Source organism: Talpa europaea (assembly GCF_964194135.1).
Source record: "Talpa europaea genome assembly, chromosome: 1".
Taxonomy (NCBI): domain Eukaryota; kingdom Metazoa; phylum Chordata; class Mammalia; order Eulipotyphla; family Talpidae; genus Talpa; species Talpa europaea.
Window position 1 is genome coordinate 9439418 of NC_140073.1, and position 25346 is coordinate 9464763.

Consider the following 25346-nt stretch of genomic DNA (forward strand, 5'->3'; position numbering starts at 1 on the left):
GACTGTGGGGACAGGGGTCGCCGGGCGCGGAAGGGGGGAGGGCTGCAGCCGCCCGGCCGCGGGAGAGGAGTGGTCTTATTGGGGTAGCAGGAAGGGGGGGGTCTTAGGCTGGCCTCAGACTTCCCCTTCCTCCTCTTGCTGGCTCCTGGGGGGTCCTTCCTGGCGCGGGAGGCCGGATACTGGCCAGCGGTGGCTGCAGGGCGCGCTCTGCCCCTGGCTGACCTTTGGGGGTTTGAGGGAAGTGCGGGCTTGGGCCGCGGGAGCGGGGTTCTGAGCGCCCTGGCCCGGCTGGAGGGGCCCGGCAGCGCGCCAGGAAGCTGTTGCGCGCAGACAGGACCTTCGTTGTCTCCGATAGCGGCCCGGCGGGAGAGCAGCGCCGCGTGCGCCCCTGGCACTGCCAGTGCGCCAAGAGCCAGCTCAGTGGCACCCGCCGGGAAGCCTTGGGCTCTATGGGGCCTCCGTGAAGGCCCGCTCGCGGGTTGGCTCGAGGGGTGTCAGGAGCCACCATGATGCGGGACCCCTCCCAGGGGCCCCTGGGGGGCCCTTCGCTCAGCGCTCTGTTCCTGTGCAGGATCGCGGCCAGCATGGCCCCCACGCTGCAGCAGGCATACCAGAGGCGCTGGTGGATGGCCTGCACGGCTGTGTTGGAGAACCTCTTTTTCTCTGCCGTGCTCCTGGGCTGGGGCTCCCTGCTGATCATACTGAAGAACGAGGGCTTCTATTCCAGCTTGTGCCCAGGTATGCCCAGAAGGGGTCGGCCAGGCGGGGGAGGGCCAGCAGACAGGGAAGATGGAGGCCGAAGAGGACTCGCAGCTGAGCAGATGGAAAGCAACTGCTTCAGATGGAGCACTGGGCAGGGGAGTGGGACAGGCCCACTTCTTGAGCTACTGTCTAGATGAAGCCAAACTTCAATCCAGAAAATGGGTGCCATCGTGCCCAGTCTGCACCCCTTAACTTCACAGGATGCCGTGTATCTTGCCGGACTTCTAGATCCAGGACTCACCAGCAGTCATGAGCCTTTGGCAGTCTCGGGTCTGGAGCAAGATGGGAACTCCTAGAAGTTCTCCACCTACCAGGCTGAGGGATTTCCTAGTGGGGGCTGTTTGTGAGGCTGACACAGAGCTAGCCTACACAGTGGATTTGAACGTGAAGGGCCCGCATTCTTCCTGAGCCCCAGATCTTCGTCACCCATTGCTCAAAGCTAATAGACACATTTCCTCCCAGCCAGGCGTTGCCCAGGGTCTCTGTTCCCACTGCAAAGCCACTCATACTTGGCTTTGTATGAGAGGCCCCGAAGGAAGCAGTGGGAATTCTCACACTCCTTGGGGGACAATAAACAATATGACAGCCATGACTGTCTGTCTGCAGGTGGTGGGGAGCAGAGGCTCCAAGTCCGATAGATAGCTTCCTTTCCTGGGGAGGAGAGAGCTGTGCCGAACAGCTGAGCCTTAGTTGCTGGATGGAGGTGAAGTTTGGCTCCTACCATCCTCCTTTGCCTCTTCCTCCAACCACCTCTTTGTGGTGGAACAGACTTTGGAGAAATCCCAGGATCCCGGCTTCTACCACTCTTACCAGTGGGGTGACATTAGCCAGATCCTTAAAATACGGAATGGTTTGCAAGCTGGGAAGAGCAACATTATCCCGTGGGGTGCTGCGACTGGCTACAGTGCTTGATAAAATAGCTAGTGTGTGTTTTGGGGCTTCTCCCAGCTTCTCCACTTAACTCCCTTGGGCCTCCTGCCTGGGCTGTGAGAAAACCGTTGCCTTGGGGTTGGGCTGGGGAGGCCTTGATCTCTGCTGCAGGCAGCACCTGTTCTACCTCGCGCTCCACCGCCCTTGCCATGGTTATCTGGAAGGAAGCAGCAGGTGGCACCAAATACAGGTGATGGGTGCTGGGGCTCAGGAGTGAAGATTAGACTTGGCAGCTGGCCTGGGGAGGCAGGTTGGGTCAGGAGGGGCAGGCCTGGGCTGAAATGATAGAAGCAAGCAGATAGGAGGGCTTTGGGAGAACCGCTTGCAAAGTCAAGGTTCCCTCTGCGCTGTCTACCGGGAGATGGGCAAGGACCAGTCCTGTGTTGCCTAGTAGCAGTGAGGCCTGCCACTGTCCTTCTGGTGCCTTCTTCTGCCTTTCCAACTGTTTTTTTTTTTTTTTTCTTTAATCAATTTTATTGAAGATGACAAACGACTTTACATCACCCATCTGGCTTGATAAGGTTTAACAACTGCATATATACCTCAGTAGCCATCCCCAAGTTTAGTGTGTGCAGTGTCTGCCTCACTCCCCCCATCCTCAAACAACCCCCTGCTTCCCCTTTGCTGCCCATCCCTCTACCTGGGACTTAACACGCTGAGTTTTATTAAGATAACAGCCACCTTCCTACAATTCACCTTCTTCAAGTGCACGATTTAATGGGTTTTAATATAGTCACTTGTGCCATCATGGCCCCGGTCATTTAGAACATTTCCTTTACCCCAAAAAGTATGGGGTAAAGAAACTTTAGCAGTACCTACTCTCCCCACCCCCACCGACCCCCAAGCACCATTCATTTTTTTTTTTTTTCTCTCTCTGTCATAGGTTTGCTTAGGACAAAGATTCACTTATTCCCAACACTTCATGTCAGTGGCATTCCCCTCCGTGGACTTCAGTGACAAGCTTTTTTCCCCGAGCCTGAGGTTTTTAAGGTCATCCACGTGGGGGGCTGAGTTGGTTTCTTTGCATTGCTGGATAATACTCCATTGTCTGGAGCGACTGTGTTTTATTTATCCATCTACCAGTTGATGGATGTTTGGGTTGTTGCCACTCTTTGGCTTTTGTGAACAGTGTGGCATAAACACTGGCGCCCAGGCTTTGAGGTGGACCCTTGTCTTCCCTTCTTTTAGGTAGTGGGGTTGCTGGAGCAGAAGGGCACCCCGTTTCACGTGTTGAAATACCACTCGGTTGTTTCTCAAAGAGGACGCCCCATTTTATATTCCCTATGGGGGTCAGTGAGGGTCCCCATTCTCCAGTTCCCAGATAACATTTATTGCTTGTTTTTTTAAAAATCATAGCCATGCTACTAGATGAAAAGCGTTCTCTTTTTGTGGCTTTGATTTGATTTCCCTAATGGCTAATGATGGTGAGCGTCTTCTTTTATTGTTAATATATGTATTTTTTTTTTAATTTTCTAGAGGCATGTCCTATTTATTTATCTATTTGTTTTTTTTTGTTTTGTTTTGTTTTGGTTTATACAAGCACTGGGTACAGTCAGAAGCCAGGAGGGTGAGAGAATTCACCAGAGCCAGAGCAGGGAGCAGAACAGGCAGAAGGACCGAAGTACACTGCTGAGGGGAGCAGCGGGCGGCAGGAGAGGTCTGCGCGCCATGTGGGACCCTCCTTCGGTGGCCGGGGAGCAGCCGGGGATCGAACCGGCGCCGCAGAGGCCGCGGGCAGCCTCGCAACCCAGTGTTCAACCGCTGCGCCACCTGGGAGGCCCAATATATGTATTTTTAAATGAAGTACCGTTATTTTACTCCCTTGTTAACATTTTCACAGGATTTCTCCCCCCCCCACCCCAGTGTACTCAAGGTACCCTGAGCCTTCCTTTCTAGGGTCCCAAGAACAGAGCCAGGCTCCTGTGCCCTGTAGTGTTTGGAGACACAGACAGCCTGGTGTCCAACCTTGCTAGGTGTGATTTGGCTGCTTGAGCCCGCTACTTAACTTTCTTAACCGCTCAGCTACCCCATATGTAAGTGGGATTATAGTCCTTCCTTCTTGGGGCCGCTGTGGAAATGAAATGAGAGCAAGCACACTTGGGTGGGGCTTTGCATTATGCTCTGGACCCAGCTTTGCCTTATCTGCTGTGTGACCTTGGGCAAGTTACCTCTCCTGCATGTCCACTGCACAGTCTGTAAACAGAGTGGACAGCCCTCATCTTCCTTGCCACAGACCAATGATTGAGGACCAAATAGTTAGCAGATAGAAAATTCAGCCAATGCTCATTATTAAGGTATTCCTTTGGGGTTCCCTGAACACATCTTTTTCTTAGTGCTTTGTCCTCTCTTTCTTGAGGTACGTCCTGGGGATGCAGGGGTGTCACACCTTAAGGGGCCTCTGTTACTTAGAATTTTTTTTTTTTTTTGTGGGACCCTCGCAGGTGGCTGGGGATCGAACCGGCGCTGCAGAGGCTGCGGGCAGCCTCGCAACCCAGCACTCAACCACTGCGCCACCAGGGGAGGCCCTTGTTACTTAGAATTTAAGCAGGGCCTTTTGACTCAATTTATCACTTATGGACTTAGTCCAGCATAAGTACCAGGGTAATAAGACAGTGGCTAAAGTTTGTTAAGCATTTTGCATTTGCTAGATAGATCTTCAGTCCTAACAACCAATCTGTGATACCGCTATTATTGACTCCATTTTATAGAAGCAAAAGCTGAAGCTCAGAGATGCTAAGTTGCTTGTCAGAGGTCACACAGCTAATAAATTAGGAGCAGGATGAAGATTCAGCCCCAGAGCTGACTCCAGAACCTTCTCCTGGGCCTCCTGGGAACAGTATGAATGCTACCCCCCACCTCCTTCAGCTCAGCGTTCTTCTGGGGGACGGGGGTCCAGCCACAGACAAGACAACCAACCAGAGCGCAGCCCTACAGGTGTTTTGGTAAATGTGATGTCAGCTGCAGGACAGTGAAGCCTTGGAGTAAGTGAGTGAGGGCTCACTGATCTGGGGGATGCAGGACACGGGATCACTTTATGATATTCGGGGTGTCCAGCCATTGGCAGAGCCAGTCTCTCAGCAGTGGCAGCCACAGTCCCCACAGACAGGATCAGAGCCTTGGACTTTCACAGCCAGGAGCTGGGATTTGAACACACTCTGTCTGACTCCAGAGATAGATGCTTCACCATGACCCGGCATTCTAGGGGTCCCCAGGCTGTGTCCTTTGTACTTCCCTAATCTTACCATTTCTTTTTTTTTTTCGCTAAAGATTTATTTATGCATACAAAAGCTGGGGCACAGGTCAGAGGTGTGGGTGTGTGGGGGGGGTGAGAGGATTCACCAGAGACAGAGTGGGGAATAGAACAGGCAGATTGACCAAAGTACACTGCTGAGGGGAGCAGTGGGCGAGACAGGAGAGGTCTGCTGCTCCATGTGGGTTGCTCCCTGGCCGGCTGGGAATTGAACCTGTGCTGCAGTGGCTACAGATAGCCTCATAGGCTGCGTCCCAACCCTTGAACCACCAGGGAGGCCCACCCAATCTTACCATTTCTTTACACCATAGATACTGTTACTTGATACTGCCTTTTAGATCAGCCCCCTTAGAAACGATTAGCCACATTCTAAAGTGCAACATCCCTGGAATCTTAGGTTTGATGATACACGCGCACGCACACACACACACATACACACACACGCACACAAACTGTACATGTACATGTTCAAATAACTAAAAACTATGAAACAAATCATTCATCTACCTCCTAGATCTCCTCCAGCCCCCACGTGCTTTGCCTGCTACATTTGGGGAAACATTGTTTCCCTGGCCGCTAAGCCCAGCTCTGTCACTAAGTATGATTCCCTGACCTTCCTCATGCCTCACTTGACTGGTCTGTAAAAGTGGGAAGGTGACTTGCTGAGACTTTTGTTGTAACTGACATAGAGGTCTGGGAGGTCCTAGCCTCTTGGGCTGGCCTCCTTTTTCCTGTAGAAGCTTTAGAAGTGGTTGACTTTGCTCAACCACTCTCAGTGAACAGGCCCCAAGAACAAGCTCCTATGAGACAAACTCACAGGAGGCTGATGATAAATGGTGGAAATGAATGGATTGGTAGACTTGAGTTCTTAATAGTCTGGAATTCTCCAACAGCGGAAGACACATTTCTTGGCAGCACAGGGATGAGCTGGGAAAACTGCCTACACTGCCTTGTTGAGGACAGACAGGTCCAGTGGTGCAGGGGACAAGTTCAAGATTGTGTTGAACTTGACTCTGAGCCTGCCCTTACGATGCTGTGTGACTGAGATGCTTTGCTTCTCAGAGCCTCTCCATCTACGCGATGGGTTCTGTATCACTTTTTAGAGTTGTTTACAGAACTAAATGAGATGTTCGATGAAAAATCCTGGCACAAAGTGAATGTTAATTGAGAGTTAGTGGGACTGTTTGTGTGAGAAAGTTCACTTGATCAGGAAAGACTTAGAAGTGGGGACAGTGTGTTATCTGGGGGCTGCAAACTCGAATGCCAACAGGGACCAGGCAGCTTTTGACAACCGAGTAAGGCTGGGCAGCTGTAAGATGGAAATATCTGGGAGCTGAAGAGAAGTGAAGACTCATGTGGCCTGGAGAATGTCAGCTTTGGCAAAAAGGGGTGACCTCTGCTCAGTCCCAGCAATGGCCAGGTCATCTGACTTCCTAGAAGCCAGACTGCTAAGATTTTTGTGTAGTATCTCTGGCTGTAGACTAGCACCCAATTAATATTTGCCATCTAAGCCAAACATATGGGCCATTGCAGGCCCCTCTTTGCAGCCTCTGGCATAAATCCTCTGCATTTCTTCCTGTTTTACCCACTGTCACAGCGCCTGTCATCTGGTTGGTGTCTGATAAGTATGTGTAGGTTGAATAAATAGATGTGGACAAACCTGGTGGAGGAATGAACAGCGGTCACAAAGATCACTCATTTGTGGGGCCAGCCTGAGCCCCCAGGCTGTGTGGTCTGCCCTACTCTCTTCTCCTCGGTGCCAGCTTCCCAGTACCCAGGGTGCTTCCTCCCCGGCTCGACCAGTACTCGTGGTCTGAAAGTTCTCCCGTATGTTCCTCCTTCCATTCACACATGGGCTCACCCCCCTTCCAGTATCTGCAGTCGAGTCTGCTCCCCTCTCCCGGCATGCAGTATTATTTCAACCTCCCATTTTTTTCTCTACTCAGCACCCATCACTCTTTAAATCAATGCCCATTTGTTTCCCTGTTCATTTTTTAATATAAACCCCATGAGAACTGAGAGCTTCTGTCCTCTTTATTCACTGTGGGGCCCAGGCACCTGGGGAAGAGGGTCACAGAGATCTGGGTCCACGCTCTTCAGCTGACTCTCCCAGGAGCCTGAGGGTCCTGCCCCCTCTGCTCTTCCCACGGGCAGAGGGCTCCAGCTCAAGTAAGGACGCTGCTTGTCCAAGGTTGCACAGCTAGCGAGGATGGTGGTAGAGCTTCAAACTCGGCCTGTCTGCCTTCCAGGTACACCCTGAGTGTGCTCTTGGCAGTGATGCTTAAGCAGCAAGTAGGCAGTGGAGCAGCAGCCTCATGATTCGCTGGGCACTGGATGAAGTCCCCCTCCTGCCCCTGCCACCAGCCTTTTTCACTCACTTGTCACAGCTCCAAGTTGGCAGTTCACCTGAAGGGCATGGGAACCAGTTACATGTGCGATGGAGTCAGGTTCCAAAGGCTTCTCCAGGGGGTCACCTCCAGGTGAACTTCTCAAAGGTGCTGGAGGGCCTAATTCAGCACCTGGAGAATGGGGGTACTTTGGCAGCAGACTGGGGCGGGCATGAGTTGATGCAGTGATTGTTGAGAACAGTGCCTAGAACATAGTTAGGTGCTCAGTAGATGTTAGCTATTATTTTGTCAGAAAGTCATTTGTGGGGAAAACTCCTGTGCCTATGGAGCCCCCTCCCCACCAGAGTAGATACAACTCTGGGCGTATCTAGAGCCACCTGGCTGGCGGTAAGTCAGGGGTGGGATTTGTGCACAGGCCTGAGCTCGGCCGCTCTCCCCGCCCAGCTGCTCCTGCTGTGGGTGTTCTGAACCCCCTTCCCCTCCGCAGCTGAGAACACCACCAACACCACGCAGGGTAAGCAGCCCAGGTGCCCGAGCTGCGACAGCCAGGACGAGATGCTCAACCTGGGCTTCACCATCGGCTCCTTCGTGCTCAGTGCCACCACCCTGCCTCTGGGGATCCTCATGGACCGCTTTGGCCCCCGACCCGTGCGACTGGTTGGCAGGTGAGGCGACTGGGCCAGATGTGGGGAGCAGGAGGGCAGGGACAGAGCCTGGCAGCCCCGCTCAGGGGCCCGAGTTCGACCCCTGGGGCAGGGGAAGAAGCGGGTTGCGATCCTGAGCCAAGCTGCACAGCGAGAAGGGGCACAGGAGAGGGGAGGCTCAGTGTTTCCCTGCCCATCTCCACAGCGCCAGCTTCGCTGCATCCTGCACTCTCATGGCCCTGGCCTCGAGGGACACCAAAGGTGAGATGTCTGGCCTCACACACCCCACCAGAAAAGAATGGGTGGGACGAAAGTGGATATTTACCCTAGCTCCTGCCCTTGGCCTCCATGACCCCCCAAATGTCCTCATCCACCCCTTTCCAGTTCTGTCTCCGCTGATCTTCCTGGCGTTGTCCCTGAATGGCTTTGGTGGCATCTGCCTAACGTTCTCCTCACTCACGGTGAGTATGACAGGTCCTGGCTTGCAGGAAGGCACCCAGGAGTGGATGGGGGTAGGAGTGGGTGAGGGTGAGAGGGGGTGGGGGCAGCAGACACAAGTGGATGTGTTTGTGTGAGCGTGCAGGCTGCTGCTGAGAGCGGATGTGAGTCTGTGTATGTAGAGGCTGCATGTGTCAGTGTGGATGCTGGTGCATGTATGTGTGTGTGTGTGTGTGCCCTGAGCCCACAGTGTTTGCTGAGCTCTGTTCTAGGCACTGGGGCTACAGCACAGATTGGCAACAGCCTGGCCTGGAAGCTTCTTGGAGTTTCCTGGAGGGGGTTAGTGGTGCAGGCAACCCCAAACACGAGTAAACTAATAAATTATGTCTGCAGTTATAAGTGCTGGAAAGAAAATAAAACTAGGTAATATGATAGTGACACGGAGGGAGCTTGCGGCTCTGTGTGTGTGCTGCCACCCAGGAGTTTGGCCCTGAGTAGGTAAATGTATGTGACCGTGTTAGATTGAGGCATATAAAATCGCTTCCCTTGACAGTGTTTGATCTCCCAGCACTGGTCCCCCACACCCCCAAATTCGACTTCTTTCTTGCGTGTGCCTTTTGTGCGGGTGTGTATTTTTACGCATGTGAAGTGAGTACGAGAGTTAAAGGCTGATGAGTGTGTGGTGGAGGAGGGGTTCCTGGCTGGGCCAGACTCGGGATCGGACTGTTTATCTCGCATGAGGGCCAAACTGGGTGTTTTTGGCTGAATTTCCCCTCACCCAGCAGCCGCTTTAATTCCAGCCCGGGACATTTCACAACTCTCTAAGGAAGCGGATCTCTTCCTCCCGGTCCCGCCTCCGCAGCCCCTTCTCGCTGTGCAGCTTGGCTCAGGGTCGCAACCCGCTTCTTCCCCTGCCCCAGGGGTCGAACCCGGGCCCCTGCGCGGGGCTGCCAGGCCTGGGGGGGGCGGGGGGGGGCTCGGCCGGCAGCCTGCCCGCGGCCCCGCCCCCTGCCCCGCCGCCGGGCCTCTCCAGCCAATGGCAGGGCGCCGGCCCGCCCCGCCCCCGCGCCGGCCCCGCCCCCGGCCCTGCGCGCGGCCGCGGCCAGGACACGGCGAGTCAGGACGTCCAGTGCCGCCCAGCCCGGCAGCCAGGGTCACCCGAGACCGCCCCGCGCCCGCCCCTCGCTCGCACCGCGCTGGGCGGACCCTTTGGGGGTGGGGGACGCCGAGAGCCCCGCGGCTGTCCAGGTCCTGGGTCCTGGCACCCTTCCTGGCGTCCTTGGCAGGGTGCCTTGCAGATGCAGGATGCCAGGGCAACTGCCCGGAGTCGGGGGTCAGCCTGGCCCCAACCCCCCGCTTCAGGGCCGCCGGAAGGTCGATGGGGCAGGGCACTCTGCTCTCTTGTTATCCACCTACCTTACCTGCCTGTCCAGAGCGATTTGCTCAACTTCTCGAGGGGCTTTGCCCTCTGTGGAGAGGACTTAAGCTTCGCGTGGCATCTAAGGCAATTCCCTCTTGCGGGGTTCACCCACCGGGGGCATGGTAGGGCCCGAGGAGCTGTAGCCAAGGGCGGCCTGACTTTGCTTTCCCCTCCCCTGAGGGCCTGGCTGAGGTCAGTGAGCAGAACATAGGATCAATTAATTCTCTGCTGGTGGGAGTTCTGGGCCTGCGCCGTGGGGCAGAGGCGCCTCACCTGGGCACCCCGACCCTCCCCGAGCCCCACCTCACCTCCCGAGTCCTCCCCAGGACTTGATGGCGCTCAGCAGAAGCTGGACTGTGATCTTTCTGGCTCCTGGGAGGGTTAAGGGGCACTGTTACAGAGTTGCCCGTGCTCACAGCCCTGGGGGCTGGGACGGAGGGAGGTCGGTCAGAGCAGGCCAGGGAGCTGCCCGCTGCACTGTGAACTTGAGCACACTTTCCCTCTCTGGTTCTCAATTTTCTCATCTGTCAAATGAGTTGCACTAGATCAGTTTCAGAAAACTCCAATGGGTTACAAAAGACATCCCCTGATAAAGGGGTTCTGTAAGTAACTAACTTGGGAAACCCTGGGGTTAAACAAAATGGACAGTGTCTCTTGGCGAGCACTCCTGGGGGCCTCGGAGATGCTGAAGTGGCTGGGGGCCACGTTGATGTCTTAGAACCTTCCTGTCCCTCACTCAGGACTGCTGGCCTCCGTCCCCACCCGTTTCCTCAGGTGGGGCTGAGAAAGAGGAGCCCTGGGCTGGCATCAGGGTCTCTCCTGCTCACGGGCTGCTCTTCTCCCGCAGCTCCCCAACATGTTTGGGAACCTGCGCTCCACCTTCATGGCCCTCATGATTGGCTCCTACGCCTCTTCTGCCATCACCTTCCCGGGAGTCAAGGTACGTGCTGCGGGGGAGGGGCCGCAATGAGCTCACTTGGGTCTGGTTGCGGTGACACCAGAATGGGGTGGAGCTGGGCAGGTCGTGGCTGGTATGTCTGGTGACCCATTTCCTGCCAACGGAGGTCAAGGTCAGTCCCCACTCTGGCTGGGAGAAGCACTGAGGCGGCCTGGGAAGGGTCCGGGCACAGCTGCTGACAGTAGCCGGCCTGCTTTGCTCCCCTCTATTCCTTTATACTCACCCCACTCTGGATCTTCATTCCCTTGCCTGGTCGGTGCAAGTTTTCTTAGCAGCTCTCTCTGCTTCTCCTCTTTTCCCTCTAATTTGTCACACATATGGCCTCAAGAATACCGGATGGTCTCACTCATAGCAGGGATCTAGAAAACTTAAATAAGGGACCAGGAAAATGAATAACTATAAGAAAGTGAAAATCAAAATCAACAAAAACTATGAACCAGAGACACTTTTTGGGGGGTGGGGGGCGGGAGGGGAGGGATTGGGGTCAGAATGGGGGGATTGCAATTGTATGGGGAATATAAAAATAAAATTTATTAATTAAAAAAAAAGAGATGAATAATAGGAGAAAATAAATTTTAAAAATTTAGAGGATAAGATCAGTAGACCCAAAATATCCAAATATTTGTATATTTAAAAAAGAACAGGAAAATGGAGTGAAAAAAATTATAAATCACTTAAGAAAATTTTCTAAATTTAAGGGGTTACAGTTTGTAATTTCAACAGTCTAGAAAATGCTGTATGCGATGAATGAGGAGGAGGGAAAATACAAAAACCACACCAAGAAATAATCAAGAAAAAAAAAAAAAAAATGATCTTAGGGGGAGGGCTGGCTCTGCCCACAGAATCAGGTCCAAACTTTTGCATGCCTTCAAGGCGCAACTCTCTGATCTCCCCAACCTTCCTGGCCCCTGCCTTGGAGAAGTTAGGTGATGGGGGTTTGGACTCACAGCCCGAAGGCCTGCTCCAGGCAAGCTTGCAGCCTCTGTTCCTTCCTCCAGTATCTAGATCTCTCAGAGTGCTTTTCCAGCAGGTCACAGTATGTCCCCCAGATTCCACCTTGGGCAGTCATTTGTTAGTTTCAGAGGTGCTTGCTCCACATCTCCAAAGGCATTTGAGGGTGTGCTTTGGTGGGGGTGACCACCAAAGCCTGTTGGGGTGCTTTGGTGAGGTGACCACTAAAGGCTGTTGCAAGCATGCAGGGTGGCAGTTCTCCCTTCTCTTCAACCAAGAGAGTGGATTTTGGGGCATCAGATCTCACTCCTACTCATTAGGAGTGGCATCCTTTGAAATTCTGTCCTGCCCCTGGGGAAGAAAGTGCCTCAGCCCCAAGCTGAGGAGGAGCAGAAGTTTTCTTCCACAGCAGTGGAACTCCGGGCTGGGCCCTGAGGGCAGGGCACAGGGTGACAGGGAGGACAAGAGAGAAGACATTGCCTGCAAGTCCCTGGCTTCCCCCACTATGGGGGCTGGCACATTGGCATGGAATCCCAAGCTGTCCCGGGACTAGAGGCCTTGGGCAGGGTGCTTGCACACCCCCCACCCCCCAGGTTGTTGCACCTGGGCGCACCTGTGAAAGGTGAGATAAGGCTTCTCAAATCTGGTTTGTCTTTCTCCCAGCAAACCTGCCAGGAAGGGGCAGGATAAACACAGTTACCTAAAACATTCATTTTCCTCTTTTGCATATAAAGTGAAACAACATCTGTGTGGAGTCATAGGCAAAATTTGCCTTGCTTTTTAAGAACAATTATTAAAACATCGCAAGGAAAAATATGATTTTAATGAGCAAAATTTTCTTATTAAAAAAATAATAATTTAGATCTGAAAGATGCTGTGAGTTTGTGGCCAGAAAGTTCAACCCCCCCATAGCAACATCTTCACTTCTCTGTGCTAAGAGTATGGGGGCTTCTAGGTCTCACTTAGCTTCTGGCCGTGGTTTACTCATCTGCACACTGGGTACAAAGAATGGGGTAGAGGAGGCCTTTCCCAAGGCCTCTGAGGCCTGGGTTCTCCCTGGGCCTGGAAGAGGCAGCTCTGGAGCCAAGCGGCCTCCCCCATGGGCCCACCTTCTCACCCCACAGCTGATCTACGACGCCGGTGTGTCCTTTACTGTCATCATGTTCACCTGGTCTGGCCTGGCCTGCCTCATCTTCCTGAACTGTGCCCTCAACTGGCCTAGCGAGTCCTTTCCTGCTCCTGAGGAAGCCAACTACACGTGAGACCCCGTGGGGGGCTGGGGTGGGAAGGGGACTTGCTCCATGGAGTGGAAGGGAAGGCCAGGGCTGAGGGGGTGTGCTGGGCAGAATCAGCCTCAGAGTCAGAGACCCGGATCTGCAGATCACCTGAGCTTTGGGCCTCTGCTTTCATCAGAGACTGCCCACCTCACCTGATCTTAATAGACCTGGTGGCTGTCAATACTATCCTTCCCAGGTTCTGAGGATAGGATTAGGGGAGGGGGGACCCAAGGGCAGTAAGCCCGAGGACCCAAAGGAATCAAATACCCTCCCTTTGTGGGGCAGCCTGAATGTCAGCTTTTCTCAACTCTCAGCCCAGCTGGGGCCGGGGGCCAATGCCCCACTGCTCGGCACATAAGGTGCCAAATAGCTGACATTTATCTGGTGTCCACTCTGTGCCAGGCTCTGTGCTGGCCTCATACTACTCTCAAATAGCCCACGTGTGGATTCTGTTATTCACTCCATGGATAACAAAGGCACAGGGAACAAAGTGGCTCCCCTAAGGTCAGAGCATTGAGGAGGGGAGCAGAAGTTGGAAGCAGGCTCTCTAACTTGAGTCTGAGTTCTTAGTGCTGCCTCCATGGCAACAGAACAGCCCTTACTGGGCATGTGTGATAAGCTGGGCCCTGATGGCAGACACAAGCCCTACACTTGGCAGGACGCTTATCAGTGGGCCTGTCAGTGCTGTGTCTAGGGGTGCTTGCTCCCCACCCCCCACAGGCCAGGGCAGCTCCAGGACATAGGCTGTTGAGGGTGTGCCCTGTGTGGCTGGTCCCCACATGGCCTGGCCTCTGGCAGGAAGAAGATCAAGCTCAGCGGGCTGGCCCTGGATCACAAGGTAACGGGAGACCGCTTCTACACCCACGTGACCACCGTGGGCCAGCGGCTGAGCCAGAAGGCCCCCAGCTTGGAGGAGGGGGCCGACGCCTTCATCTCATCCCAGGATGTCAAAGGCCCCTCAGACAAATCTCCCGAGAGTGAGTGTCTGGTCCAGGTGTCCGACTTGGGAGCAGGGAGGTGGGTCCTCGGGCTTAGTGCCCCTGGATGCTCATTATCTCCCTCATTGGGCCTCAGAACACCCCGTGATGTAGGTGGGCATGATCCTCACCTACAGAGCTGGCAGGGAGGGGAACAGAGCTCGGAGAACTGGGGGGGGGGGGAGGGGGTTCAGACTCTGGAGCTCTCTGCTAGATTCCTGGGATGAGGCAAGAAAGAGCTTCCAGAATGGGGCAGGGTCTCCAGGCTTGTGGGCCAAGTGGTTTTAGCCCGGCTCCCTGCAACCTCTGAGCCTGGGAGGATCCCGTAGTGCCAGGTGCGCCTCCTCCCAGCAGGACCCTTTACCACCTGGCCGGCCAGTGCCCCCTGCTGGCAACAGCCGGAACTGCGCCGCCCCGGGCCGGGGGCCTCTGCGCCCTGCTCTGGCTGTAGAGGGGGTTTGCGTCCCGTGTCTCCATCACTGACCAGGTGGCTTGGCGTCACTTAATCCTGCTCTCAGTTTCCTCATCTCTTGCCTTGATAACACCCACCTCGCAGGGCCAGGGAGGTTGGTGGGGAGGCCTGGGCGACGCCAGGATGAGGCAGCTCTGTGTGCACGCGCGACCTGCGCATCCCTGCGGCTGGAGCAGAGCAAGGGCGCTGCCCCGGGCTGGCCCGCGGCCTCCAGCCCCGGAGCTCGGGCGGGTGGCTGGGCGCCCTCCCTGAGGCGCAGCTTCCTCTCTGTGAAATGTGATGACGGGGTTGGTGGGGCTTGATTCAGTGGGACAAGGCACGCCGGGGGTGCAGCGCGTGGCAGGCACTTAATACACAGCAGCCGGAGTCACCGCTGCACCCCGCGCCGGGCGCGTCTCCAGCACCCCCCGGACGCGTCCCGTGGAGATAGTTACAGAGCTGGGCGAGAACCCGGCGGCCAGGGAGTCGGAACCCCTCATTTTCAAAGAAGCCAGTCCCTCTCCAAAGGCACAGCCCCCCTCAGCACCACCGGAGCTGGGACAGCGGAGGGAATGGAAGCTCTGGGGCTCAGGGGTGCCCCCTGCTGTCTCCCCAGAGTCTGTCCCCTTTCGCAAGAGCCTCTGCTCCCCCGTTTTCCTGTGGAGCCTCCTCACCATGGGCATGACTCAGCTGCGGATCATCTTCTACATGGCGGCCATGAACAAGATGCTGGAGTACGTCGTGATGCACAGCCCGGAGCCTGGTCTTGGTGAGGCTGCTGGGTCCACTGCGCTGGGTGGGGGTCCCCAGGGTCCCCCTGTGAGCGGCTCTCACCCTGGCTTTCCCCCAACAGGGGTGGATGACCTACGACAAAGGGCAAGAGAGACAGGTAGGGGCAAGAAAACTGGGGCCCCGACCCCCATGCACCCCACCACTGCCCACCCCAAAGGGGGCCTGGATTCGCCTTTGCCAACCTGGGTATTTGGGAGCTCTCAGAATCTGGGGCCAGGGGCAGGCATTTTGGGCACTCCTGCTCCTCCCCCAGAAGTGGGAGCAGTGCCCACTGGGCTGCTGGCACCCCTCATGCCAGCGCCTCACCCTGCTTCTCTTCCCCTCCTCCCAGTTGGGTTGTACTCCTCCATTTTTGGGGCCATGCAACTGCTGTGCCTGCTCACCTGCCCCCTCATCGGTTACATCATGGACTGGCGGATCAAGGACTGTGTGGACGCCCCCAGGGAGAGCGCTGCCCCTGGAGACACCAGGTGACCTGTGCAGGGTGGTGACAGCAAGTAGTCAGAGCTCTTCATTCTATGTGACTTCACACCGGCACCTCGTGTCCTTCCTCCAAGCGGCCGGGGGGAGCAGGGTTGTGGTTATCTGTTGCGCAGATGAGCAGCCTGAGGCTAGGAGGGGCCTGGCTTGCATTGTCCGCCTGGCACCCTGCATTGTCCGCCTGGACCTTCGACAGGTCTCTGGTAGGTCTCCTCACTCAGGAGACAAGGAAGCTAAAGCACAGAAAGGCTAAGTAACTTACCCAGGACCACACAGCTTTTGGTTATTAGGGCACATTGTGAAGCCACCTTTTTTTTTTTTAAACCTTTTTTAGAAAATAGTTTTTATTGCTCTAACGTTGGAATATAGCACTGTATACGACGTAGGGGCTTAGATTGACCCTCCACAAATACATGTTACCCAAAGCACCGTAGTCCTCACCAGGATCCCCCAAGTCCCTTCTTTGTTCCTCTCCCCTTGGGTAGCCTCAACTCTGCAGTCAGGTTTCTAGGGTTTGTTTTAGTTTGATTTTGTCTGTTCATTTATCTTGGACCTTCTTAAGGTTAGCTGGAGGTAGAGTTGGTGTTTTAGAGATCTATTGCTCTACAAACTAAATTGCCCCCAAATTTGATCTCTTTCAACAGCAGACACTCACAGCCTCACATCATTTCTCAGAGCCAGGAGTCCGGCAAGGACTTTGCTGCATGGTTCTGGTTCGGTCTTTTGGGCTGCTGTACCACAAACTGCAGTGAGGTGGCTTATTCCTCCCAGTCTGGAGGCTGGAGGTCTGAGGCAAGGGTGCTAACATGGTTGAGCGAGGGGCTCTCCTGGGTTGCAAACTTCTGGGGCCCCAGCTGGCAGCAGGAGCCTCTTATGTAAAGACACGAATCCCATGATGAAGCCCTGTCCTTATGACCTAGGCACGGCCCAAAGGCCCCACTCCTGACCCTCATCACATTGGGGTTGCAACATGCACATTGGGGGATAGGGCAGCACAAACCCTCACACCATTGCAGGGGCTCCCAGAAGCTGTGGTCAGCTGAGGCCAAGGCTGTAGTCATCTCAAGGGTTGACGGGGTGAAGGATCTTCCCCTGGCACCACCTGAGCCTCCGTGGAGTGATCTAAGAGAGCGAGACCTGGACAGACGGTCTGTGTGTTTTGTAACAGTCTCAGAAGTGACACACCCTCACTTCTGTCGTGTTTTGCTGTAACTTTGGGACAGCGTGGAGGGGACTACACGGTGTGTGGATACTAGGGAGGGTCCTGTTGGCTGGAGGTCACTGTTGGGTCTTGAACTGTGGGGTCCCACTGCTTGTGCACTTGCCATGTTAATCCACACAGTCCCCGTTCGTCCTAACGCGGTGGGAGAGGAGACTGGGAGAGAAGGCTGCTAAGAATAATCCACTGGTGTCCTCACGACCAGCAGTGCCCGGGACTGGCACCCAGCCTCCTCCCCTACCCTCTGCTCCTGATGGCCAGGGTCCATGAATAGGGACCAATGGGCAGCCCTCCCTCATCCCAGCCTACTGACTTCTCCTCAGGGCTGGCATCGGGGCCTTTGATCATGCCAGAGAGAGGGGCTTGCTGGGCAGTTAGGGGTCCAGCTGCTGCCCCTAGGGTGGCATCTTTTGTCTAGGTTGGTGGGCACAGACCTTTCCTGGGGGGCTCCAATGAAAGTCAGTGCGGCACACCCCATTCTCCCCCTTCCATCTTACCCTTGATTTGCAGGCTTTGGTGGGCATGAGAAGGTCGTGAGGGAGTTGTCAAAATGCAGATTCCTGAGGCCTCCCATTCTGAGGTCTGGGGCTGAGCCCTGGAATCTGAATTTTAAGAAAGGCCCCAGGGGATGCTTTGAGAAGCAGAGGGTGGAGAGATGGCTTTCTATCTTTGCTGCTTACCCCTGAGACAAAGGCAGATGAGAGGGGCAGGGGCCAAGAGCTGTGGGCCGGTAGAGGCAGTGCCAGTGACGGCCCGTGGCCTATCCTCCTCAGGGATGGGGTTGCCAGCAAGTCTGCGAGACCACGCTACAGCAGAGTCCAGAAGCTCACCAATGCCATCAACGCCTTCACCCTGACCAACCTGCTGCTTGTGGGCTTTGGCATTACCTGCCTCATCAACAACTTATACCTCCAGGTACCCTGCTCCCCCTCCAGCCCCCAGGTGTGCCCCCCAAAGGCACTGCTCACGGGGGCCAGCCTTCCAAGAGTCCAGTTCTCACCCTCTGGGCCTGAAGATGTGGAGGCTCTCCCAGAAGTTTCTAGTGGATCAGAAAGTAGGGGGTGGGCATGTAGCCTGGCCCCGCAGCTCCATGAAGATCCCTTTCCCTCTTCACCTTACCTGCCTCCTTCCTGCCCACCCTGCCCCTAACCTCTTCACTCTCCTTCTCGTTCCAGTTTGTGACCTTTTTCCTGCATACCATAGTCCGAGGCTTCTACCACTCGGCCTGCGGAGGGCTCTACGCCGCAGTGTGAGTCCCTGGCTGAGCGGCCTTCCTGGGCTTCCCCTGTGACCAGGGCACCCTAGATACCCCTTAACTAACCCCTCACCCCCATGGCCCTGCCTCCCCAGCCTCCCTGGGAGGCTGAGAGCTGGGGGTTGGTGAGCGCCGCCTGAGCGGCCCGGCCCTCTCTCCCAGCTCTTCTGACGAGGGGGATCACTTTTTCAGAGGCAGCGCCCCCTCTTCAGAACAACCCCAGGGTCAACAAGCTTTCCCCAGGGGAGGCCGAAACGCTCCCTTGATGACCCTTGAGTCCCCAGTCTGCTCCTGGAACGGCCCGCACAGTGGCCTCTGTCCCCTGCCGGCCCTGCAGGCTTTTCTGGACAAGTCATGTCTGCCCCCCTGTGTCCCTGCTTGCTGTCGGCGCCTGACGCTTCCTTGACCCCTTCTCTTTTGCTCTCCACGCCAGTCAGGCGCTGGGGCTTGGCACTCCCTGGGGGTGGGATGGAGCAGGAGCAGTGACAACATGGTAACTGCCCCGCAGCCCGTGGCAGGCACAGCACCCCCTTCCTGAAGCCTCACTGCAGCCATCTTGGCCGAGGGCAGCTCCGCGTCCTCACTCGCTTGGCCTTGGGGTTAGGCTTGGTTCTTCTCTCCCCCACGCTCCACATCCCGTCCATCAGGCCAGCCGCAGTCCTGCCAGCCCCACGTTCCTCACACCGCAAATCTGGCCCCTTCTCCTTGGCTCCACCCATGCCGCTCCGCCTGGGCGGTTCCGAGCCTGCCACGGTCCCCGGCTGGTCCCCGCGGGCCTGCCCTTGCCCTGCCTCCGGCTATTTTTAACACAGGAGCGGGGGACACCTGTTAAACATAAGTCTCTCCACGTCACTCCATCGCTTCCCTTCTGGTCTCGCTCCCAGAGGAAGCCAAAGGCTTGATTGTGGCTTAAAAAACCCTGCAAGACCTGGCCCTGCCCTCTTCCTCCCCTCCGGCTCACCCTGCTTTGTCCACGATGGTCAGAATCCCCAACCCAGTTTTCCATGGGGCTTTTGCATTTCCCTCTTGCTAGAATATTCTCCCCGATATCCCAAGGCTTACCACTGGCTCGCCTTTTTCGGGCCTCCGCCTTTTTAGTGGTCATCTTTTCCACAAGGGCTGCCCCTGGCCATCCTGTCCACATTTGCAGCCCTTGGCACCGCTGCCCCCCTAGTGTCTCTCCGTGCACTTACTGCTAGCGAACATGTGCATTTACCTGGCTCACCTGCCCCAGCAGAAGGCCGCCCCCCGAGGGCAGCCATCTCTGCCTGCTTGGTTTGAGGTATCTCTGGTCACCTAGAAGAGCACCTGGCACATAGGAGGCCCTCAGTGACCCTCAATATTTAAAACGCACAAGTGGCGGGAGACTAGCGATCCCTGTGGCTAGTGGAGGAAGCGGGACTGAGCGAGGCTGAGTTCCTTGCTGTTACCACACAGCAGTCGGTGTCAGACGCCAGCTCTGTGGCCCTGAAGCCCCAGCATGGGGCCAAGGAGCCTGAATTTTAAGAGCCTGTCTGGGTAACACAGAACAGCGCTGGGGAAAGGCCAGGGTGCTGGGTCAGAGGGCAGCACCCCCCCCTCATGCAGGGGCCCCTCTCCTCACCAGGTTCCCATCCAGCCACTTTGGGACGATGACCGGCCTGCAGTCCCTCGTCAGCGCCCTGGTCGCCCTGCTGTCCCAGCCGCTCTTCACGACCATGGTGGGGCCCCTGAAAGGAGAACACTTCTGGGTGAGCGCTATAGGGGACGGGGCCCCTTCCGTTGAGTGCAGTCAAGGGGGCGGGCGGGAATATGTGGTAAATCCCTCACTCCCCTCCTCTCAGCCCAGAGGTGCCGCTCAGGGCTCATCTGGGGGCTCCCCAGCTGGCTGCCCCGCCCGAGCCCCTCACGGTTACAAATGCAGACTCCCCAGCCACCGAGTCAGCACCTGCTGGCTGTGGCCCCGAGGTGGCCCAGGGGACTGTTGATGTGGGCTTGTCCTGATCTGGTCTGTTATACCCTATGTAGGAGCCTTTCTCCAGCACCCCGAAAAGGGGTTCCTCCACGCCCTCTCAGCTCAGACCCCACTGGGATGGGCGCAGCTGCTGCTGGTTTTATTAGAACGGCTCTTCCTTACCCTGGGTTGACATCTGCGTCCCTCAAGCTGACCTTCCATGTGCCCTGGGGTCCACCTGCCCCCCCCCCCAGCCCTCCTCTAGCCAGCAGCGCGGTGAAGTGACCGCCTGGGCTGAGTGCTCGCTCTGGGCTCTGCGCTGTGCATTTTGCTTGCTCAGTCTTTGCCACAACAGCCCCGAGAAGGCGGCCACCCAAGCCCCTCTGACCACCACTGTCCAGGGCCTCCCAAGGCAGCAGCCTCTTCTCACCGCCCTGAGGGCGATCTCATTGTCAGCGTCCTCAGAGGCCGAGGTCCCCACCCCAGAAGCTCCCATTTCAGCAGCTGGACTGGCTCAGACTCCCTCAGAGCTATCTCCTTCCCTGTTTCCACCCAGAAGGGGTTTTACTCCAGGGGCTTCTGTGTTAGTGGGGGTTCCGGCCAGGCCCTGCCACTTTCCAAAGCTGCGGAGACAGAAACAGCAGCGGTTGGACCCCCCCAAGGGCTCACTATGTCATTCCAAACCAGGACCTGCAGCAAAAATGGCTGCCTCTGTCCATGGAGGTTAAGGAGGCTCCAGAGGGCGATGCGGGTGAAATGGCCCCTGCTTGACTCTGTCTCTCTCCTTGCCCTCAAGGTGAATTTTGGCCTCCTGCTCTTCTCGCTCCTGGGATTCCTGCTACCTTCCTACCTCTTCTACTACCGTGCCCGGCTCCAGAGGGAGTACACCACCAACTGGGAGGCCCCACTGAAGGCGCTCAGCAGCTCGGAGTGACCGCGTAGGCCTCTGAGGCCAAGGGACCTGGGTGCCAGGCCGCCAAGTCCTGAGCTACCAAAGAGAATGCCACACCCGGCTTTTCTACCTGTAACAGACGCACAGAGCCAGGGCCCGTGGATTTATAAATACCAAGAGAAGTTCTATTTTTGTAGGGACTTGCTAAAAGGAAAAAAAAGCCCTAAAAAAAATTCCCCCAAAGCAACGCTCCATTGACTGAAGACAGCCCTGAGCTAACAGGATCGGGAGGCCAGGTGCCGGGCTGTCCTTTCTCTGGGCCTTTCTCCTAGGGGGCCTACCCCTTGGTGCCACCTGGGGGCTCTTGGGGTCAGCAAACAGGTCACCCCTGAGGTTCCAGCTATGCAATGCCCAGAGTGCGTGCATGTGTGTGCGTGCGTGTGCATGGGTGTGTGTGTATGAAACAACCTTCCCCTCAGAGGAAAGGGGCTGGAGGTGCTGGTGTGTCCTGGATGGGGTGTGTGGGGGGGGGGAGGGTGAGCCCCTTCCAGGGGCTGGAGGGCAGGTTCCCTCCTGGTGCTGCTTCTTGCAGGTCTTAGAGGAAATAAAAAGGGAAGTGAGAGACTGGCTGGTGTGTGCCGTATCTTGGGGGGGGGGGTGTCTTCCCACACACCATCCCTCTTCCTCACCCTGGCTTGGCTAGGCATTAACTAGGACACCTCAAGTGCCAGCCTGTCCACCCTCACTGTCTGCCTGGCCTCCCTGTTCTCTGCCCTGCCCTGCCCTCTGCTGCTGCCCCAACTTCCAGGGCTCGGGGTCCATGGGGAGACCTCTTTCCATCCAGGGTGTCAGGGCAAGCTACTTTACGAGGATTTTTGAGAGAAAATGTCCCTTCCAGACCATCCGGGGGACCCACAGAAAGGAACACTTTTTTGATAGTCTCCTGTTTTATCTTAAAGCTTCCATGCAAATTTCGAGCTTCAGTTTGTACTATATTTACATTTGCTTTCAGCATGAAATTGAGGCTTTAAAATTCTGTACATTAACGGGAGCCACCATTTTTGAGGACAGGACATCCAGGGAGCACAGCCCCAATGATCCCACTCCTACACTGGCCTGTGGCTGGCAGATGCCCCAGAGGCTGAGCAGTCCCACAGTGGAGGGCTGGGGCAAGGTGGGCCACTCACCTGTGCCGGCCATCAGCCTGTTCCCCACAGGATCTCATTTCATCCCAGCTGTAGCCCAAGAGGGCATCAACCTCCTGCAGATTTGTAGACTGAGAGCCCAGAGAGGTTAAGGCACAAAGCCAAGAGCACACAGCGCACAGTAGAGCTGAACAAGGAACCACAGGGCGAAGTGGGGGCACCAAGGGGGTCTTCTCAGCGGCACTCAGAGCTGGGAGTCATCTGTATGGCCTTAATTCCCTGCCCTTCCCCCAAAGCCCCTCGGGAAACCCCAAATATTTGCAGTGGAAGACAGGATCAGACAAGCCCCCCCCCCCCCCGCCTTTGTCTTAAATTCTCTTTAGAAGTTAGTGAAACAGATTGAGCCGCCCGTTCTGCAGCTACCTGGAGACCCCTGGTTGCCCAGCGCCCAGCCTCGGGCTGCCAGATCCGAACTGGACAGCTCAGGCCCCTGGGGTGGGTGCAGCACCCACCCACGTCGGGCGGGGTCTGGCGGGGCTGCCCGGGTTTCCCTGCGCTCTCAGTCCTGGGCCTTGACTTTCTGAGTAGTCCGGTGGAGTTGTGGTGAACGACGAAAGGAAGTGGGGTCCCACCAGATTTGGGGTGAGGGCGGGGAGGGAGCGGGCGTGAGCGCCCGGGGCTCGCCGTGCCCGGCAGGCGGCGCTGCGGGGCTGCGCCTGGGCTGGGCCCCACGGAGGGAGGGGGTGGGGAGCCGGCCCCGCACCCCGCCCGCGGATCTGCCCTGGGGGGTCTCTCAGACCCCGACCTAGGCGGGCGCGGGCCGCTCGCGGCTGGCCCCACACCGCGCCCCCCGCCCCCCGCCCCCCGCCCCCCCCCAGCTCCGCTCCGGCCGTGCCGACCCTCGGTGCCTGCGGGGAAGGGGCTCCCGACGCCGCTCCCGCCTGGGGGGCTTGGACTCAGGCGGGGGAGCCCGGCAGGAACCTGGGCCTCCGGGGAGGGGTGACTCCCCGAAGCCCGCCCCCCGGGGTGGGGCGCGTGGGGGGCTGGGCAGGGGCGGAAGCGAGCGGAGCCGTGTTTGTCGCGGCGCCGCCGAGCGGAGCAGATGGCGGGGGGGGGGGGGGCGGGTACGTGGCGGGGAGGAGGAGGGGTGCGGGGGCGGGAGGATGGGGAACGAGGAATCTCGACGCCCCGAGTCTCCCAGGAGAAGCCCCCCTCCCGATCTCTTCCCAGGAAGAGGGACGGCGGGCGCCCCCCCTTCCCGGAGCTCCCTGACCTCTGGCCGGCGGGAGACCCCGCGGCGCAGCGGGCCGCCCCCCGGCGCGCGCCGCCCCTGCACCCCCCGGCGCGCGCCGCCCCTGCACCCCCCGGGCGCGGCGGGGCCGGCGGGGTCAAGGCCGCGGGGAGCGGCCCAGGTCGCTGGGGTTAATGGCCCCGCGCTCGCCGGGGCGAGGGGGCGGCGGGACGCGGGCTCCAGAGCTGGAAGCGAGTTCAGGGATCGTAAATAGCTGAGGGAAAACGTGTTAATTGGAACTTTATGCAAATAAGCTGGGACGGGGCGGGGGGGGGCGGGCGGGCAGGAGGCGGTCAGACGGCGCGGGACCCGAACCCACGTCCCCGCGCGGGCCGGAGGGCACCGGGGCGCGCGTCCCCCGCCTGCGCGCCGGGTCTCCGGGGAGCGCCGCGCGCGCTGGGGACCAGAGGCCGCCCCCCGCCCCCCCCCGCCCCCCGCCGCCCCAGGAAGGAGGTGCGCGCGCTCCCAGGGTCTGCATCCCGGACCGCAAGTTCAGGTCTCCGAGCGCCACGAGAGGGAGTTCGCCAGCCAATGTATTTCCACTTGGGACTGCTGACCGCGGCTCTCCCCTTAGCTGTGCCCCCCGCACCCCCACCTCGAGGTCCTCGCACTCACGGCCTCCGCCCCCCGTTATTCCGCACCCCTGGTGCCGCCCTCCCTAGCAGGAGTGCAGCGTGCAGCCTCCAGGGCTGTGTGCGGTGGGGGGCGGGGGGGGGTAAGTTTTCTCCCTTCGCTTTCTTCCGTCTGCCCCCACCGTGAGAAGTTTCTGAACCTTCCCAGGGCTCATACCTCAGCCCCACTTGACAAAATGCAGATTCCAGGGCCCCTTAGTGATCTGAGTCAGCAGGTCTGAGAGGTTCAGGAATCTGCATTTTTAGCAGCTTCCCACCTAAATCAGATGTAAAAGACCTTCATTTTTGGAAACACTGGGAGTTGGTGGCAGGAAAGACTGAGCAAGCCTCCCTTACTGCAGCCCCCCACTTCCAACTCTTCCCCTGTGCTCCTGACCTCACCTGCTCAGGGTGGCGCCTCTGCTTCCGGTGTGAGAGGACCAGGTGGGGCAGGTGCCAGGAAGGGAGGAGAGAGGGTCTCACCCTCCTTTCTCTGTGCCTCCTCCCCCCTCATCTGCACCATCTTCCTGTCTTACTCCACCTACCTTGCCTCACCTTCCCCCTTCCTCATCCCAACTTCCCAGGAAAGCCAGATTTGTGGGGTGAGCCATATGGCTCTTAGGGGGGAAATGTCAGCGCCAACCAAAGCTCCCACTGCCAAAAGAAGGAGGTGGGGCACCTCTGGAGTTGGGGGGGGGGGAAAAAAAAGAACAGAAGGGAGGTAGGACTTGAGAAAAGATAACAGCAAACATGTAGGTCACCTTTCCACGGGTGATTGCAGTTGCTCCCCACAACAACTCGATTTAGACAGGTGCTATTGCCTTCAGGTTACAAATTAAAAAAAAAAAAAAAGATGTTCAGAGAGGTTAAGTAACTTTCCCAAGGTCACACAGCTTGTCATTGGAGCATAGCTAGGTCATTCACCCTTCTAGGTCTCCAGAGTCATTTCTCCAGAGGCCACTGGATAGCTGTCCCTGGCCTGCCCACCCTGCCCTCCCCCCAGGGGCAATAGGATGGGGAAGGGCATTATGGACAGAGATGAAGGGAGATGATCAGGTTTCGGAACATCTGACAGGTCTGGCTGGAAGCATTAAAAATTCATGCAGAAACCTGACCCCAGCTGGACCTTGGGCCTGCCACCTGGACTGTCCCTGGCCTTGTGGCCTCTCAGAGTCTGGTGGGCGAATTTCTCTCTTCAGCATTGCACTGGGAGCCCCAAGTCTTTGTATTTCATAGGAAAGGGGTTCTCTGAACTAGAGATCGAAAGGCAGGAGCCGGCAGCTCAGAAGACAGGGCTGAGAGTCCTCCCCGACTCGGAGCGT

At 57.2% G+C, this 25346-nt stretch overlaps 1 protein-coding gene across 2 annotated transcripts; it reads left to right on the top strand.

Moving 5' to 3' along the window:
* Window positions 1–506: 506 nt before the first annotated feature.
* SLC43A1 (solute carrier family 43 member 1) lies at window positions 507–21019 on the top strand (the record flags this gene model as incomplete). 2 transcript variants are annotated; one of them, XM_084232535.1, is made up of 14 exons in its annotated part: window positions 507–738; window positions 7778–7955; window positions 8140–8195; window positions 8319–8395; window positions 10640–10732; window positions 12826–12959; window positions 13777–13955; window positions 15023–15169; window positions 15260–15295; window positions 15530–15668; window positions 17671–17812; window positions 18073–18146; window positions 19759–19882; window positions 20882–21019. In XM_084232535.1, 14 exons carry the CDS (start codon window positions 507–509, stop codon window positions 21017–21019), a joined length of 1749 nt encoding a protein of 582 aa, XP_084088661.1. The 2 variants fall into 2 exon arrangements, with proteins under 2 accessions (XP_084088661.1, XP_084088660.1); XM_084232534.1 differs by lacking the exon at window positions 15260–15295 and having other exon boundaries at window positions 15023–15202.
* Window positions 21020–25346: the final 4327 nt, after the last annotated feature.